This window comes from Hippocampus comes, unplaced genomic scaffold (assembly GCF_001891065.2).
Source record: "Hippocampus comes isolate QL1 unplaced genomic scaffold, H_comes_QL1_v1.1 scaffold194, whole genome shotgun sequence".
Lineage (NCBI taxonomy): Eukaryota > Metazoa > Chordata > Actinopteri > Syngnathiformes > Syngnathidae > Hippocampus > Hippocampus comes.
The window spans coordinates 975894-990948 of record NW_017805828.1 but is presented as its reverse complement, the minus strand read 5'-3'; the positions used below and the strand labels follow the sequence as shown (position 1 = coordinate 990948).

The following is a 15055-nucleotide window of genomic DNA, read 5'->3' as shown; positions in this document are numbered from 1 at the left end:
TACAGCAAAACACGGCATCCTCCCACTAAAGACGGACCCCAACGCTATACAGTACACTCCATTTTTATTGATCTATATCTATATATCTATACACGCGCACACAACACTCTCTCTCTCTCTCTCTCTCTCTCTCTCTCTCTCTCTCTCTCTGTAATATAATATGCAGGCTGTGCATCTGTCCAATTAAAGGTGATTTTATACATATCTTGATACATGAAGTGTGATGTTTTAAGATCTTTTTAAATTAAATATTACAATGACAGATAGATATTACGCCCTGTTGAATGTTGAAAAAAAGTTAAACACAACCGAACTGACTTTGGGAATTGATTTTTTTTTATTTTATTTTTTTTTTTAATGACATACCACCAGAGGGCAGGCTCTACTCAGAATCCCGGGTTGGAAAGGTTCCCGCCCAAGTCGCCGAGTTGGCGCCAATGAGCGCGCCATCCCCAATGACTTTGAGGGAAGATGGCGGTGGTTGTTAGTTCCGCCCGACTCATGTCTGCTGGCCTGTCACACGAGCCATTCCCTGAAATCACACCGCGATAACGGCCTAATCAGCACTTAACGAGCCGTGCCACATAAAATCCATGGCCGGCCTCGGTTTGGGAATGCGCAATATTTGGAGGAGGAGGTGCAATCCTCGGTTAGGAACCCGGATGACAAATCTCCGCCTTTTCTCGCGCTTGTCGAACACGAGGCGCACGGACGATTTGATGTACTTGAACGCATGTCGCTGATATGTGCTGGAGGACGCGAGTGTCATCCTCCCCAAAGGTGCACTGTGTACTCGTATCGCGGCAGCGCAAAGCACTGGCAAACGAGTTCAAACCGGTTCTGCGGCTGAAGCCGAACAAGGCCGCGTTGTTCTTGATGGAAGCGCAGGCAGAACAGCACAATAGCAGCTTGTTTCTATTTCACTCGACCTCGCAGCAACAAATGAATAATATATCGCAGGCAAATCCGGGGGGTAAAAGACACGAGGAGACGGGGAGGATTTGGCTTTGTCATGTTTTGGCTCATATGGAGCTACAGCGCCACCCTGTGGTACTGATGCATTATTTGAATTTCCCATTTCATTGTCCACATGAATTGTTTCTTGATTTTTTTGGCATTTGGGGTTATCACAATCTTTTTTTTTAATTACTTGCATTGTTTTCTAAATTCTGTTTTTGTATTGTTGCTCATCATTTTTTTTTGCTTGTGGTCGTTTTGATTTTTTTTGTTTTAGTGTCACAACTCCAACAAATGTATTTTCCTTTGCAGTATTAAAATATTATTGTTGAAAAATAATACGAATGCTTTGTTGGGGTAATAACATGGACATTCCCTTCTTTTTTTGTAACATTAAAACTGGGCAGTCCATCATCTGCGTTAGAAAGACAGGTCTACGGTCACAACTTTTTGTCACATGTTTGAAATGAAATATTATGTTTCAAAGTATCAGAGGTATCGTTACTCGGTATCGGTGAGAACTCAAGAGAGTGAATATTCCTGCCAAAATTTTGGGGCACTATATTTTTGTAATATTTCAACTTACTCTATTTAGAGGTCCTTGTGGTATTTATGAGAATCGGGCATTCGAGGTCCACACCGAATTTAACAAACCTCGTTCCTTGCTTGCAAGACAAATGTGACATTTCTGACAATTTAATGCCCTCCGTTAGCGTTGCACTCTAGCATCATTAATCACCAAATAGAATTGTTCCGCTCCCCCCATTAAGATGAGCGCGTGTGTGTAATTGCTCCTCCGAGCTGGAGATCTTTCATGACTCATATCAGCCATGCATCACGTTCAGCTTTTAATGATGATGTGTCAGGAGACAGACGGAGGCTGCGCGCAAGGCACAGACACACAGTGACACACACACCCACACCCTGCCGCATCTCTCTCAGACCACCAGGCTCCATGGTGAGGGGGCAAGGGTGCGGGCTGACGGCCAGGTGAATAATTGTCCGTGGCATCTTATTCCAAAGATGGCATCCGCATCCAAGGGTGGGCGAGCGCACCCGGTGTCACGGCGTGTGGTGAATGAGCGGGCTTTTAGCTCAAATGGACCTCACGCTGATGGACCGTTCATCACGCGAGATTAATTTCAAGAGGACTTCCCTGCAGATGGGATGGTTTTAAAACTCAGCAGAATGGGAGGATGCGGTTCGGGTCCGGCAGCGTGAGCAGAATGCCAACCAAATTTAGGATACTGAAAAATAATGCTCAACACGCACGTACGCACACAACCGCTACCAATGGTCGAACACAAACAATTAACTACAAAATTTCATGTTAGATTGTTGGATTTTACATTGTACTGTATGTAGTTAGCTATAACTATTTGCAAATGCTTCTACGTGTGCTGGAAAAAGTCACTTTGACGATGAATCTGAATTTATAAAGGCCGTTGGGAAACCGGTTGCATTACAGCCACCTACTGGACGTTCGGAAATCAATTTTATTGGAATTTCATGTTATATGGAGACTCAGTTTGATAACGTAGTACGACTTTTTTCTCCTTGAAAAATATCTACAATATTCCGATAATACTCTTAATGGTCATTGTTCTACATTACTTTTGTACGTCATTGTGATGTTGTGGTTTATGTTTTTCTGAACGAGCCGCATTTTCGGGGTCCATGAAGGTAACCAAATGTGTCATATGGAATGTATTGCGTTTGAGTGGATAATGTAGATGAAAAGAAAGACATAACTATATGGTGTAAATTGCTTCTAATATCTGAATATGGAAAAAGTCGCAAGAACAACAAGACTTCTCGCTCTTCTTGGCATTTGGCAAGACAACTACAACACCCATGATCACCTTAAAAATCAGACGTGCCAGGCCGTAATCTGATTGGATGTTCGTGAACACGTGAATCCACCGGACCAATAGCGGAAGAGACAACCAGGAAACGCAAGAGAAGAGCAAGATGAATCAACGTGAATGTCAAGTGAAGAAGAAGCAAACAATTTGATGCATAAATTCTTATTAATCCTTTTGTTTTGCCACCTATGCTTCAGCGTTTGAGGAGTCGTGATGTTGTTAAGATGTTTCGGACTGCTGCACAAAGGTTTTCCGTCGCTTCATTGCACCGAAGGGTGTTGTTAATCACTCTGAGGCGTTTCTGCAACAAGGCGCCGAGGAAGCTTCGAGTTGCCGAATTACTTTCAGGCACTGGGTTGGAAGCAAACGTCCAAGTGCAGGTAACGTTTAATACGGTCCGGTGTGTGGTCATGAGAGTCCGAACGCTTCGCAGATTCAAACTAATCGCGCCGAATCTGGGAGCGTCTCCTTCCAAGTACATTATCATATCTTGTCCGGATTTTTCTCTTGCACTTAATATCCTGTATGTTTATCAAACAATAAGGCATTCCACCTGTTTATCTAATAACGTTTTCCATAGAGGTGGTGTCAAACTTTCCCATTTACACTAAACGCCTCACAGCCAATTTCGAACACATCCTACTAAACTAGCCTGTAAAAGTAATGCCTGACAGATGATTTGATTTCAGTTGTTTTGTCCGCATCCGTTGTCGAGAAATAACTTGACCCCAATCGTTTCTTAGCTTGAGCTTTTTCATTGCCACTCAGGGAGTTGGCAGCATGTTGTGGCATTTGAGGGCGTTTCAGAAAGCAAACAAAAACTGGGAATAGGTGAGGCTTTCATTCAATAACTAACCAAGGATGGGTTCTACCCAAAAAAATAAATAAATAAATAAAGTAAATTGCCTGCAGTTCACTGTACATTGCATTTTTTTTCCATTGAGTTGTTGATCTACATCTTTATGAATAACAAAAAGCAGTTTTCTCACAGGGTTGGGTTCGCTCCGTTAGATCGCAGAAGGCAAATTTGTTCGTGGACGTCAATGATGGGAGTTGCCTGCAGTCGCTGCAGATCGTTGCCAGTCCTGAGCTGAATGACCCGTAAGGACTTTTATATTTTGTACCTATTCCAAGAGGAAAACAAATGTTCTTTTGCCTATTAAAGACTGCTCACATTCGGGAGTGCCGTTGAGGTTCGAGGGATCCTGAAGAAAAGTCTACACCCCAAACAGGCGGTGGAGCTGGAAGCCGAGCACATTCACGTGGTTGGAGAATGTAACCCTTTGGTGAGGACGCTCTTTTGTGTGCAGGCTCACGAATACAACAAATGTTTTCTTGCGGCTCCAGTATTACTTGATGCCGCTAAACTCGTCCCTGACCTTTTTATGGGATGCTTAGCCACTCGTCATCCCTTGTTCCCATTTCCAGGATTTCCCGTTTAAAATCAAAGAGCGCCACACGCTGGAGTACATCCGCCAGTTCCCTCACCTCCGCGGCAGAACAAACGCCTTCGGCTCCCTGCTGAGGATACGCGGCGAGGCCACTTGGGCCGTTCACTCGTATTTCAAGGTGAGGTCAAGTCAGCGGAGGGTGTGCGAAGCGAGACCCGACGCTTGTTCTCTTTCCTGTTTTCCAGGAAAATGGCTTTGCGCACATTCACACGCCGATCATCACCTCCAACGACTGTGAGGGGGCAGGCGAGCTCTTTCAGATTGAGGTGAGAGTGCTTTGCGAGGCCGCAGCCGCATACTCCGGACACGTCATTAGGTACGCTGTGTAACGAGGGTTACACAGTTATATATGTATATGAAACACTGGGTACAAAGGTTATTAAACATTGGAAATATGATCGAAACGGCGAGCATTCGGTTCCGAGGTCTCCATTTCCCATGATTCTTAGATTCGGAAGGAGAACACAGTTCTAGTTTTGATGTGACGAAAACATATTAGACGCCCACTAGCGATCTGATGCGGATCAGAATGACAACGCAATGTTAAAATAAATCGGAAGGAGTTTGACTGGATGTTTACCTCTCAATCCCACAGACCGCAATGATATTGTCCCACATTGTGACAGTGGAAATGCGTCACACCAGAAATAGCTCACATGAAGCTCATAGGACTGAATGTTGCATGATTCTTAGAGGCAGAAGCAGGAAGTAGTCCCAAGTTCCGGTATGGCGAAAACGTATCGACGCAGAGAAGGACATTGCAGTCACAATAGGAAGGAATTTGAATTCAAGACGATGAACTGAAAAGCCGACTTCCATCCATACGTAAGTGCGCAACGCGTCACGATGCGCGCTGTTGATGTTTGAGAAAATGGAAGGATTTTAGGAGTGCCTTATGGGTCAAAAACTTTGGTATATGTGAACATATTATACTACTCAGAGAACGTATTTGGCCATCCAATGCAACTTTTTATTATTATTTGAATAACTGGACTTAAGGTATTCAGAACAGGTTCATGGCATTTGTGCTCATAGAATGTTAAGATCAATGTGCAGGTCACTTGATGAAAACATCATTTTTATTTGCATTTGTGGTGAATGTTTTTGTCTACAGCCTTCCTACCCGCAGAACAGCCAGGACGAAAACTTCTTCTCGGTTCCCGCCTATTTGACCGTGTCTGGGCAACTGCACTTGGAGGTCATGACAGGGTGAGTTGTAATTTTATTCTTTTTTTTTTTTTAAAGTATCTTCTTTGACGGAATTACTTTGCAGTGCCTCAAGGCAAAAGCAAGAGACTACACACACACACACACACACACACACAGTGACTTGACTACATACTCAAGTGTGTCTGTCCATAATTATGCCTGCAGGTCATTTTCCAGAGTCTACACGTTCGGTCCGACATTTCGCGCGGAGAACTCCCAGAGCCGACGCCACCTGGCTGAGTTTTACATGGTGGAGGCGGAGGTGGCCTTCACGCGGTCCATCGAGGACCTCACCGAGGTACGCCCGTGCCACGCATCGCCTCACTCAAAGTTCGTGCTTGTTGATCGAGGCACGCGATATTTTGTCATTTGAAACGGCTTTCGATATAACAATGCAATACAGTAAGGTGAAATAATATCATGAAACAACTGTTGGACATTCCCGTCGCATGTTTTGTTCTTGCGCCTAGGTCCAGTTTGAGACACCCGATTTTGAGGATCGGCCCAAAACCGATTCCCACCCGGTACCTCGGGAACGCATTTGATTTCTACCAGGCTAAACAATGCGTTTACACCTTCAGGTCATGGAGGACATGTTCAAACGGACCACCGAGCACGTTTTGGACCGCTGCGCTCGAGACGTGGATTTGTTTCACACGCACGTGACACCGGGACACAGGGTGAGTCCCTCCCCCGCCCCCCTCGAGGACACGTCGCTTATTGAGCTCCTGTCTTGCCCGACGACCGGCCGACCAATGGTCTCACTGCGTTCTCCTTCTGCCTCATGCGCAAAGGATGCCGTGGAGGCCATGCTGAAGGAGAAATTCCATGTGTGAGTCTTTTTTTTTTTTTAGTTTGTATCTTTCTTTTTTTCATTCAAAAGTGCGAGTGACACCTGCACGAGGTTCTTATGATACTTCATTTGATGAAATTCAGCTGTCTATATCTCTGCTATTTTCACCAATGACAAATATTTAGGCTTTGGCACAGGACTTTTTTATTTGGGGTTTTTTTGGGGAGCGGTAAGTGCTCACGGAAGTCGATCTACTTCCAGGTTGACCTACAGCGAGGCGATAAATATCCTACAGCAAAGTACGCAGACGTTCGCCTTCCCCACAAACGTGCGTACGACCTCCTCATCATCTCGGCTGCGCCTGCGCCACCTTTGACCTCCGCTTGCTCCGCTTCTCAGTGGGGCTGCGACCTTAAGACGGAGCACGAGAAGTATCTGGTGAAACACTGCGGCACGCGTCCAGTCTTTGTCACTGATTATCCCTACCGGCTCAAGCCGTTCTACACCAGAGACAACCGGGACTATCCCCAGCATACGGTGGGTTCAGTGATTGATCAGGCCCCTCGGCGGCCCCGCCAGGCGCCGAAGATCAGAATTTGTGATGTGGCACCTTGGTTGTCTAGGCGGCCGCCGTGGACCTCCTGGTGCCCGGCGTCGGGGAGCTGTGCGGGGGCTCGCTGAGGGAGGAGAGGCTGGACCTGTTGAGGGCTCGCCTGGAAGAGTAAGTGCACGTTCACGGCCCCCTTAGTTTGTATGGTAGATGCGTTTTTCTCTACCTTATTTCAGCCAAGGCGAACACTTTCTCTCAGCTCGGCTGCTCGTGTCATGAGTTGAGAAACTCTCTGTGGGGGCGGTTGTTATTATTAGGGCCCCACCAATTACTCAACGGCCAGTAATACTACAGAAAGATTGATATGGGCACGTATGGTCTATTTATTTATTTGTTTGTTTTCTCATTTTTGCCATGTATTTTTAACACATTAGACAAGAAAAACGCAATGGCATTCAAACATCAGCCACACACACACACACACACACACACGCATGCGCACAATACACAGAAATGAAATTGGCCAAAGAGTTGGCCGATTTTTCTCTCTGTTGTCAAGATAAAAAAATACAAAGTAATGTCAAACAGTCCAATGTTCTCCCTGCAATTCATATCTTAAGTGTTTGTCAGTGTGAAGTTGTTCCATTCATTGTGTTTTTTTTAATTAATCGGTAGTCAGAATTACTCTGCCAAATAGCAGAATCAGCATTGGCTTAAAAGAAATCCACATTGGCGTAAGTTATGATGGAAATAGCGAATGGCTCGCTCACAGGATACATTTTCAGAACTTGGCTGAGAAAAGACTTGTTTGTCTTAATGTCATATTTGACTTGGGGGCTGGAATTGCAGATACTCAAGTGTTTGTGTAAAAGCCATGATAAATACATGTATTTCTTTCTTCTCAGGGTTGGATTAGAAGACACCTACAGCTGGTAAAAACAAATTAAAATCAGCATATATTTAAATACAATGCTGGCATAGTCATTTGTTTATGCTCATAAAAAGGCATATTTGTATCCATGGCCCACTGCAGTGACAATGAATTTATTTTCAGGTATTTGGACTTGAGGCGTTTTGGCTCTGTGCCTCACGGTGGCTTCGGAATGGGATTTGAGCGATACCTGCAATGCATTCTGGGAGTGGACAACATCAAAGACGTGATTCCTTTCCCCAGATTTTCACATTCTTGTCTGCTGTAATCTCCGAGGCTCCTTTTTAAATGACGCCAAGTATGTGTCATAGTAATTAAACAAGACAGTGCTTTATTAATGTCTTGTATGTTTTTCTGAAGCCTACAGAGTTGCTGGTATATTTACTGATGAAAATACAAACAGTAAGTCAGACTTGATTCCAGTGTAGCAAGAGTACTCGGTTTTTATTTTATTCAGTCATGAAATCCATGATGAGTTTTTACTGACATTTACATGGAAATGTACCACGGTAAATCTTAACATTCCCATATTAGTAATGAGAAAGCAGCACTTGTTCGCTTTCTTTTAATTAAATCATCTGTATTCAGCTACAACATGAGGTACACAAACGCATCTATTATTCAGCTCCATGAGCGGGTTGAAATATTTGAAACGGTTTTCAAAATATTGCAGTTGTTCTCCACAATAACCAGTTACTGTTTTATCAATATCCATCTGTGAGAGTCAATCAAAACCACGCCTGTTGCTTGGCAAATAAGTCTCGTTCATTTTGTGGATATTGAATATTTCATTCGATGAGCATCAATTACGGAACGCTGCGACGATGGTAAGTCCATCCATCAATCTTCCTGAAATTCTTGTCAAGTGATGATTTGTAATTAAGTGAATATAAAATGACTTGTGGTATGGTATCAAGGGAACCAAGAGTACGAGATGACTCGTGTTTGTAGTGCAGCGTCATCTTTCTTTCCTCAATATCATGATCCCCATTTTGCGCGTAGAGTAGACTACTGCGTGTCATTCATCTCCCGCCGTGTCTAACCTCGGGACCCCAGTACAGTACTTCATCCAAACCGCCGAGTAAACATTGAAACGTTGTAATTACTTTGAAGCGCCTCAAGGTGGTGCTGTTTCTGCGTCCAATCCAACCGTGGGACGTTTGACTGTGAGTCTTTGTCATGCATTTAAAACGCAAGTCGTCTTTGCAGCTGTCCGAAAAGTGTGTTTAATTTATTGGTTGTAGTAAAGAATGTGAACCGGCATACACCTTGAAATACTTTGACTAAAATATTGTTGTTTGCCGGACGCCCATCCCTCTGCGAGCCGGCCGTGGGCGTGGTGTCGAGTTGGGAAAACAAGCCGCAGACGCCCCGTGACACTGCCCCGCATCAGTCGAGTTTCGCCGCAGAAGGAGCTGCCGAGGTTCGTCCGATAACATCTCCCCGACCGGGACTGCCAGAACCCCCCTCCTCCCCCGCCTTCTTCCTCCTGGTTCTGCTTATCTCGGCTCGGATGGGGGACAAGCGCGCGCCGACCGGGGCCGTCCTGCGTGTGTAGCCGCCTGTTGGGCACCGACGAACCGACTTGTTGTCGGCAAGATGAGCGGAGGAGAAGTCATCCTCCAGGGCTGGCTGAGGAAGTCGCCGCCGGAGAGGAAACTGCGGAGATACGTGAGTGGATCTGACTAACTGTACACCGCACTCATTCGTCACTTTATTAGGCACACCTGCGCGGTACGCTGTAGTAAAAACTCTGCCTTGTACGATGACATCACTTGACACTCTTAGGGAATCCTGAACGTGGTTGTGGTTGTTGTAGTAGTGCATAATAGCGCTGCAGCCTACCGAATCCGTTCATATCCGAACAGTAAGGATTATTTTGGTTAGTGTAAATCAGCGATTCTCAACACAGAGTGGGATGGCAGGTGTTCGACGAGAAATGAACCCATTTCACTGAATCGGCCCCCAAATTTTCAACTCTTGTTATTTTTGTTCGTCGACCTGAGCCACCAACGTGACAGACAAAACAGCGAGGTGCGTTTGCACCGCATCACACCATCATTATTTCAGTGTACACTTTTTATGACATTTTTTTTTGGTGGTGTGGTGTGGGATTCTTTCACTGTCAATGTGCCTTGGCCCTATAACGATTAGGAAACACTGTGCTGCGTAATATGGGCAAAATATTAGTCACTATTCTCAGTACAGTATACGTCGCAGTCCAGTTCAACAATCACACTTGAAGTTCACACCTCCTTTTTGGCCTCCTCCTGTTATCAAAATATGAGAAACAACTCTCAGCTACTACTACTAATTTAATACCAACATGAATAAAAATTGTTTGCTGATAATAGTGACAGACCGACGTGTTCTTCCATCAGATGGGAGATACAAAGCACATCAGTGACCCATCTGTGCATTTTTGTGATAATTCTCTTTGGTAGTGTGTCGTGACATTTTCTCAATAACAAAAGATGTGCCTTGGCTCAATTAAGGTTGGGTTTATATGCCTAGCTCTTAACACTTGATGTCGCTCTATGTGGTGTACCTAATGTTTTGACCCCTGATTATATTCCAAGTGGTAGCAGGTGCATCCCCCAAAACATCTGGCCCACTTTACACCCCCCCCCCCGCCACCCCAAAGGAATACAGAGACACACAACCAGTATTTTTTTTAACTGCTATAAACATGCAAATTTCACACAGACGGCCACTTGAATTGGAGGAGGGGGGAGGGTGAAGTTTGGGACGTTGGGGGGGGGCAGTCATATGACAACATGGACACACCTGCAGCTGTCTGCGCTCCCCGCTAAATGCCTCTTGCGCTCATATTGGCATGATCCAATCACGATGAGGTCACGTCTGATGTGAGCCATTTCCATCTTGTCCGTGTCACAACAACGGCAGGGCTCCCTCCTTGAGTGGCCCGGTAAAGCTCCCATAAGCCACCCAGGAGTGTGTGTGCGTGTGTGTGTGTGTGTCAGGGGTGGGCGGGGAGAGTACTAGTCAAGCCGCCACTCACATAATAGGATTTATGATGGCTGATAGTAGAATGAGCCAATCTATAAATACAGCTGTCATTTGTTTACGTGTGGTGTTGTGTTACTACCGGGCCACTTCTTGCGCTCCTACGAACTGACTATGCCATGATGTCATCAGTGTGTGTGTGTGTGTGTGTGTGTGTCATCTATGAAAAGCATCCGAGAATGTCTCCCAATGTGTCCTTCCACCATTGTCTTCCACTTACACATGCTCGGTGTTTATGCAGAGACCACCATGGTCAGCCTGGAGCAGCTGCTGCTGCCGCGACCGTACGTAGGAAGAAGCCAGCTTAGCTCCACCGTATAAACAAGAGCGCAGCGAGTGGGAATGCAATCATGGGGCTGTCCCAGCCTGCACTCCCGCCCACATCTCATAAGCTAGTGATTCTCAACAGGTCAGACCCAAAAGTGGGTCACGGGAGCCATTCACAGTGGGTCTTGGACAGGTCGTAGCAAATTACAGGGGGTTTGCGATACTAACGTATCAAGGTTCTGAATGGCGCGCTTTAAATACTGATACGGCAATTATGTGGAAATGAAAAGTTGAACGCTCATGTACAGTGAAATATTCAACACAGAGCCCAGGTTGGACTTGGAAAATAATATTTTTACTGACGTCCATCATGGACCTTCGGGTTTATTGGTTCATTAATTCTCGTAGACTATAATAGGTGAGGGACTGGCCAAAAAGAAGTCATCAGTGCCAAAATGTAAGTGAAAATGTGTGGCCTTATTTAATCTTATGACACAGAGAACCACAACATTTTTGCTGTCCGCTTATTTTTTGCATATTTTTATTTAATTTTTTTCCATCATTATTCACTGAAGACCTTAATTCCAACTTTTGTGCGCAGGCCAAAGCCTTGCATGGATATATGGCTTTAGCTCCAAGCTGTGGCATCTTGGGTACAAGGAACAATGTTGAAATGAGGGGAGGAGCTTCATTTTGTCTCGTCTTACAGGGAAAAAAATGTTTTGATGCCATCTTGTGGTCTCGATAGGCAATTACAAACCTTTCATGGGTTAGTATTAATTACCTACAGATTTTTGTTTGTCAGGCAGTGCTCACGGAGAACTTTTCACCTTCGGTTTCTTCATGAGGTGCTCTGAAAGACAATAGAAAACGAAAGCATACGTAGTTCTGTCTCAACTTATACTTAAGTACATAGCGTGAGTAGTTTTGCCACCTCTGCAAGGCGGACACGTGGCGTCGGTGTCATGAGACGTCCGCAACAAGCAGACGTGTGGATTCAATCATCCAACCATTTGGAATTCCTTCCTCTTAAAGTCAAGAGTGGGGAACAATCAGGACTATTTTACCCGCCGCCATCGCTGTCAGCTGACTGAGGTGACGTTTGGGTCGAGGCTCAGGCCCGTCGTTCTCTCCGCTAATTAATAATCCATTTGGTTGTTGTGAAATGGGAGTGGAACATAAAGAACACGTCGAGTGGTCCTTGTGATCTTTTACACGGCAGGCTGTTGTTTTAACCAAAATTGGTTAACAGCGCAGTTTTTGGAGGGTGACAATGAACACAACAAAGTGAAGGTGTTTGAAAATGTGATGCCTCGCTGCAGTCTAACCCATCGGACACTTAGCGAGAGCAGCGAGGAATGGCCGAGTACCAACCATGTCTCGGTACTGGGCCGATACAGCCTTATTTTAATGTATCAGGTGCTCGTTGATGCTGCCGATACCAGTCACCAATACTTTCGGCAAAAAAAAAAACATCTGACATTGAGCAAGTCCTCCTTGGCCGTAGTTGGCGTTATACTGCGGCAATTTGAGGCATTGGCAAATTGTCATTTATTCCAATCGTGTGTTTGAGCATGTTTCAATAGTGTGTGCGCAAACTGAAAAAAAATACTCAGAATTAGCGGCAAATAAATGTCACTTACGTGTGAGAGAGGCCACAGCAGTTTTGCAGAACTTTGTTTTTCAGCAAACAGTTTGTATCTTTTTTTTTTGTCTAATATGGATGCAGTATATCAAATAAATCATCTAGTCATTGTGACTTGAGTGGGAATTATGGAATATTTTTCTGGTGGTTTGTTTCTGGAATTTGAAAGGCTTGACAAGCAATTGATTTGTAGCCGAGTCCTTCCAGCGTCATTTAAGTATTTTGGGGATTTTGCTCAAGGCGTTTAATCATTGGAACAAGTGTGTTGTCTTTTGCCCAGGAGTGGATGAGGTGTCCTGAATCCCCCCGTCTAGCCGTCCGTCCCACCCAACTGTAAAATCCGGACTGGGTCGCATTGTGTTAATCAGTTGCTTCTTGTTTAAATGATTCCTTTTGGATTTTGTTTTGAGCAGGGGCTCAAAACGAAAGACACATTTTCCTCAAGAACCAAGCAGGAATGATAAAAAAAATCGCCCCCCCCCCACCACCTGTCAATGTTGCCATATTGAAATTTAAGAGCCGATTATTTTTTCCTCATCCTGGGATCTGCAAATGGGAGCATATAGAGAAAAGCTAATGAGATACTCGGATTCTACTCTCTAACCAAACTTAGCATCAAACTTAGCATGGTGCACTTCACTCTGTCAACGATAATTGCACACAAAGATGAAAAGAAATGAATTTTTACTTTTCACTGACACCCACTCTGGGAGAAGATCAAGCAGCAGTCTTCATTGGCCTGCCGAAAAAGCGTAAACCAACAAGAGACTGTTGTATACGGCAAACAGTGCAGATCTTTTTGCTGACACAGTGTCATCCGCATCGAGCTGGCAGTTAATGCTCGACAAAAGTCTGGAAGGTAGTTAATGTTCATCGTGAACATTAAGGGACCCGAAACGGAACCTTGAGGCACTCTTGGATTTTTTTTGGGGGGCGGGGGGCGGGGGGGCGTAGACTAGACCTAACGATTCTCACCTGAACACATTGTTCACTACTTTCTCGGTAGGACTTCAACCACATCAGAGCTGCAGGTGACAATTAACACTTTCAGGGACAGCGGTTACGACAGTGGACAGCTTACCATGTTATCAGGTTACAGGGTGCATGAAAGGTTGACGCTGCATTTTTTTCATAAAAATGCACCAGTCCACTTCCCTGTCCTTTATTGCCCATCAGAAGTCCCCAGATCTGTTTGTGACCTATTGGATTTGAGGTTTTGTTGCGTGTTATTTTTTCCTCATCCTGGGATCTGCAAATGGGAGCATATAGAGAAAAGCTAATGAGATACTCGGATTCTACTCTCTAACCAAACTTAGCATCAAACTTAGCATGGTGCACTTCACTCTGTCAACGATAATTGCACACAAAGATGAAAAGAAATGAATTTTTACTTTTCACTGACACCCACTCTGGGAGAAGATCAAGCAGCAGTCTTCATTGGCCTGCCGAAAAAGCGTAAACCAACAAGAGACTGTTGTATACGGCAAACAGTGCAGATCTTTTTGCTGACACAGTGTCATCCGCATCGAGCTGGCAGTTAATGCTCGACAAAAGTCTGGAAGGTAGTTAATGTTCATCGTGAACATTAAGGGACCCGAAACGGAACCTTGAGGCACTCTTGGATTTTTTTTGGGGGGCGGGGGGCGGGGGGGCGTAGACTAGACCTAACGATTCTCACCTGAACACATTGTTCACTACTTTCTCGGTAGGACTTCAACCACATCAGAGCTGCAGGTGACAATTAACACTTTCAGGGACAGCGGTTACGACAGTGGACAGCTTACCATGTTATCAGGTTACAGGGTGCATGAAAGGTTGACGCTGCATTTTTTTCATAAAAATGCACCAGTCCACTTCCCTGTCCTTTATTGCCCATCAGAAGTCCCCAGATCTGTTTGTGACCTATTGGATTTGAGGTTTTGTTGCGTGTCAAAAGGCAGCGTAAGAGGTTGCAGAGGAGGTAAAAACAGGTCGGGCATGCAAATCGTATGCAAAGTCGGCCGTTGGTGAATGGGGGTGGGGCTGAGGGAGGTCGACGTGTTAACGCGGGAGCGAGGCTCTCTGGGATGTTTCCTAATTGTTTACCAAGGTGATTAACGCTCAGCGGCGATGACTCACTAGATCCACAGCGCACAAACACACAATGAGTCAGGAAACTTGGGTATGTGCTGCCTCCCGCGTGCTAAAATATAAGCAGCGTGTCAGGTTTGCTCATCAAAAGAAACACGTCATATCGGGAAACAACGGTGTCGAGGAGACCCGTTCCCCAATCATTCAATGAATGACTGAATTTATTCATATATATTAATATACCGTACATACACACACATTTTTACACATTTGAAAAAAATATATATATA

General features: G+C 44.9%; 2 protein-coding genes across 4 annotated transcripts in view; both read left to right on the top strand.

The window, feature by feature from the left end:
- The window catches only part of nars2 (asparaginyl-tRNA synthetase 2, mitochondrial), a 14110-nt gene extending 6016 nt beyond the window's left edge, over positions 1-8094 (top strand). The window contains exons 1-14 of one of the 3 annotated variants that reach the window (XM_019887335.1): positions 2895-3202; positions 3814-3923; positions 3988-4108; positions 4251-4391; positions 4459-4539; positions 5403-5482; positions 5648-5780; positions 6064-6162; positions 6277-6314; positions 6537-6603; positions 6675-6812; positions 6899-6996; positions 7731-7757; positions 7880-8094. In XM_019887335.1, the coding sequence (XP_019742894.1) occupies positions 3011-3202; positions 3814-3923; positions 3988-4108; positions 4251-4391; positions 4459-4539; positions 5403-5482; positions 5648-5780; positions 6064-6162; positions 6277-6314; positions 6537-6603; positions 6675-6812; positions 6899-6996; positions 7731-7757; positions 7880-8024 (1470 nt within the window). In that variant the 5' untranslated portion in view covers positions 2895-3010 and the 3' untranslated portion in view covers positions 8025-8094. Of the gene's footprint in view, positions 1-2894; positions 3203-3813; positions 3924-3987; positions 4109-4250; positions 4392-4458; positions 4540-5387; positions 5483-5647; positions 5781-6063; positions 6163-6276; positions 6315-6536; positions 6604-6674; positions 6813-6898; positions 6997-7730; positions 7758-7879 lie in introns of those variants that run through there. The other 2 variants (XM_019887334.1, XM_019887336.1) reach the window with 2 other exon arrangements.
- Positions 8095-8973: 879 nt separating this feature from the next.
- gab2 (GRB2-associated binding protein 2) overlaps positions 8974-15055 on the top strand; it is a 38173-nt gene continuing 32091 nt past the window's right edge. Inside the window, exon 1 of the mRNA XM_019887331.1 lies at positions 8974-9427. Coding sequence (XP_019742890.1) covers positions 9356-9427 — 72 coding nt within the window. The 5' untranslated portion in view covers positions 8974-9355. The remainder of the gene's footprint in view (positions 9428-15055) is intronic.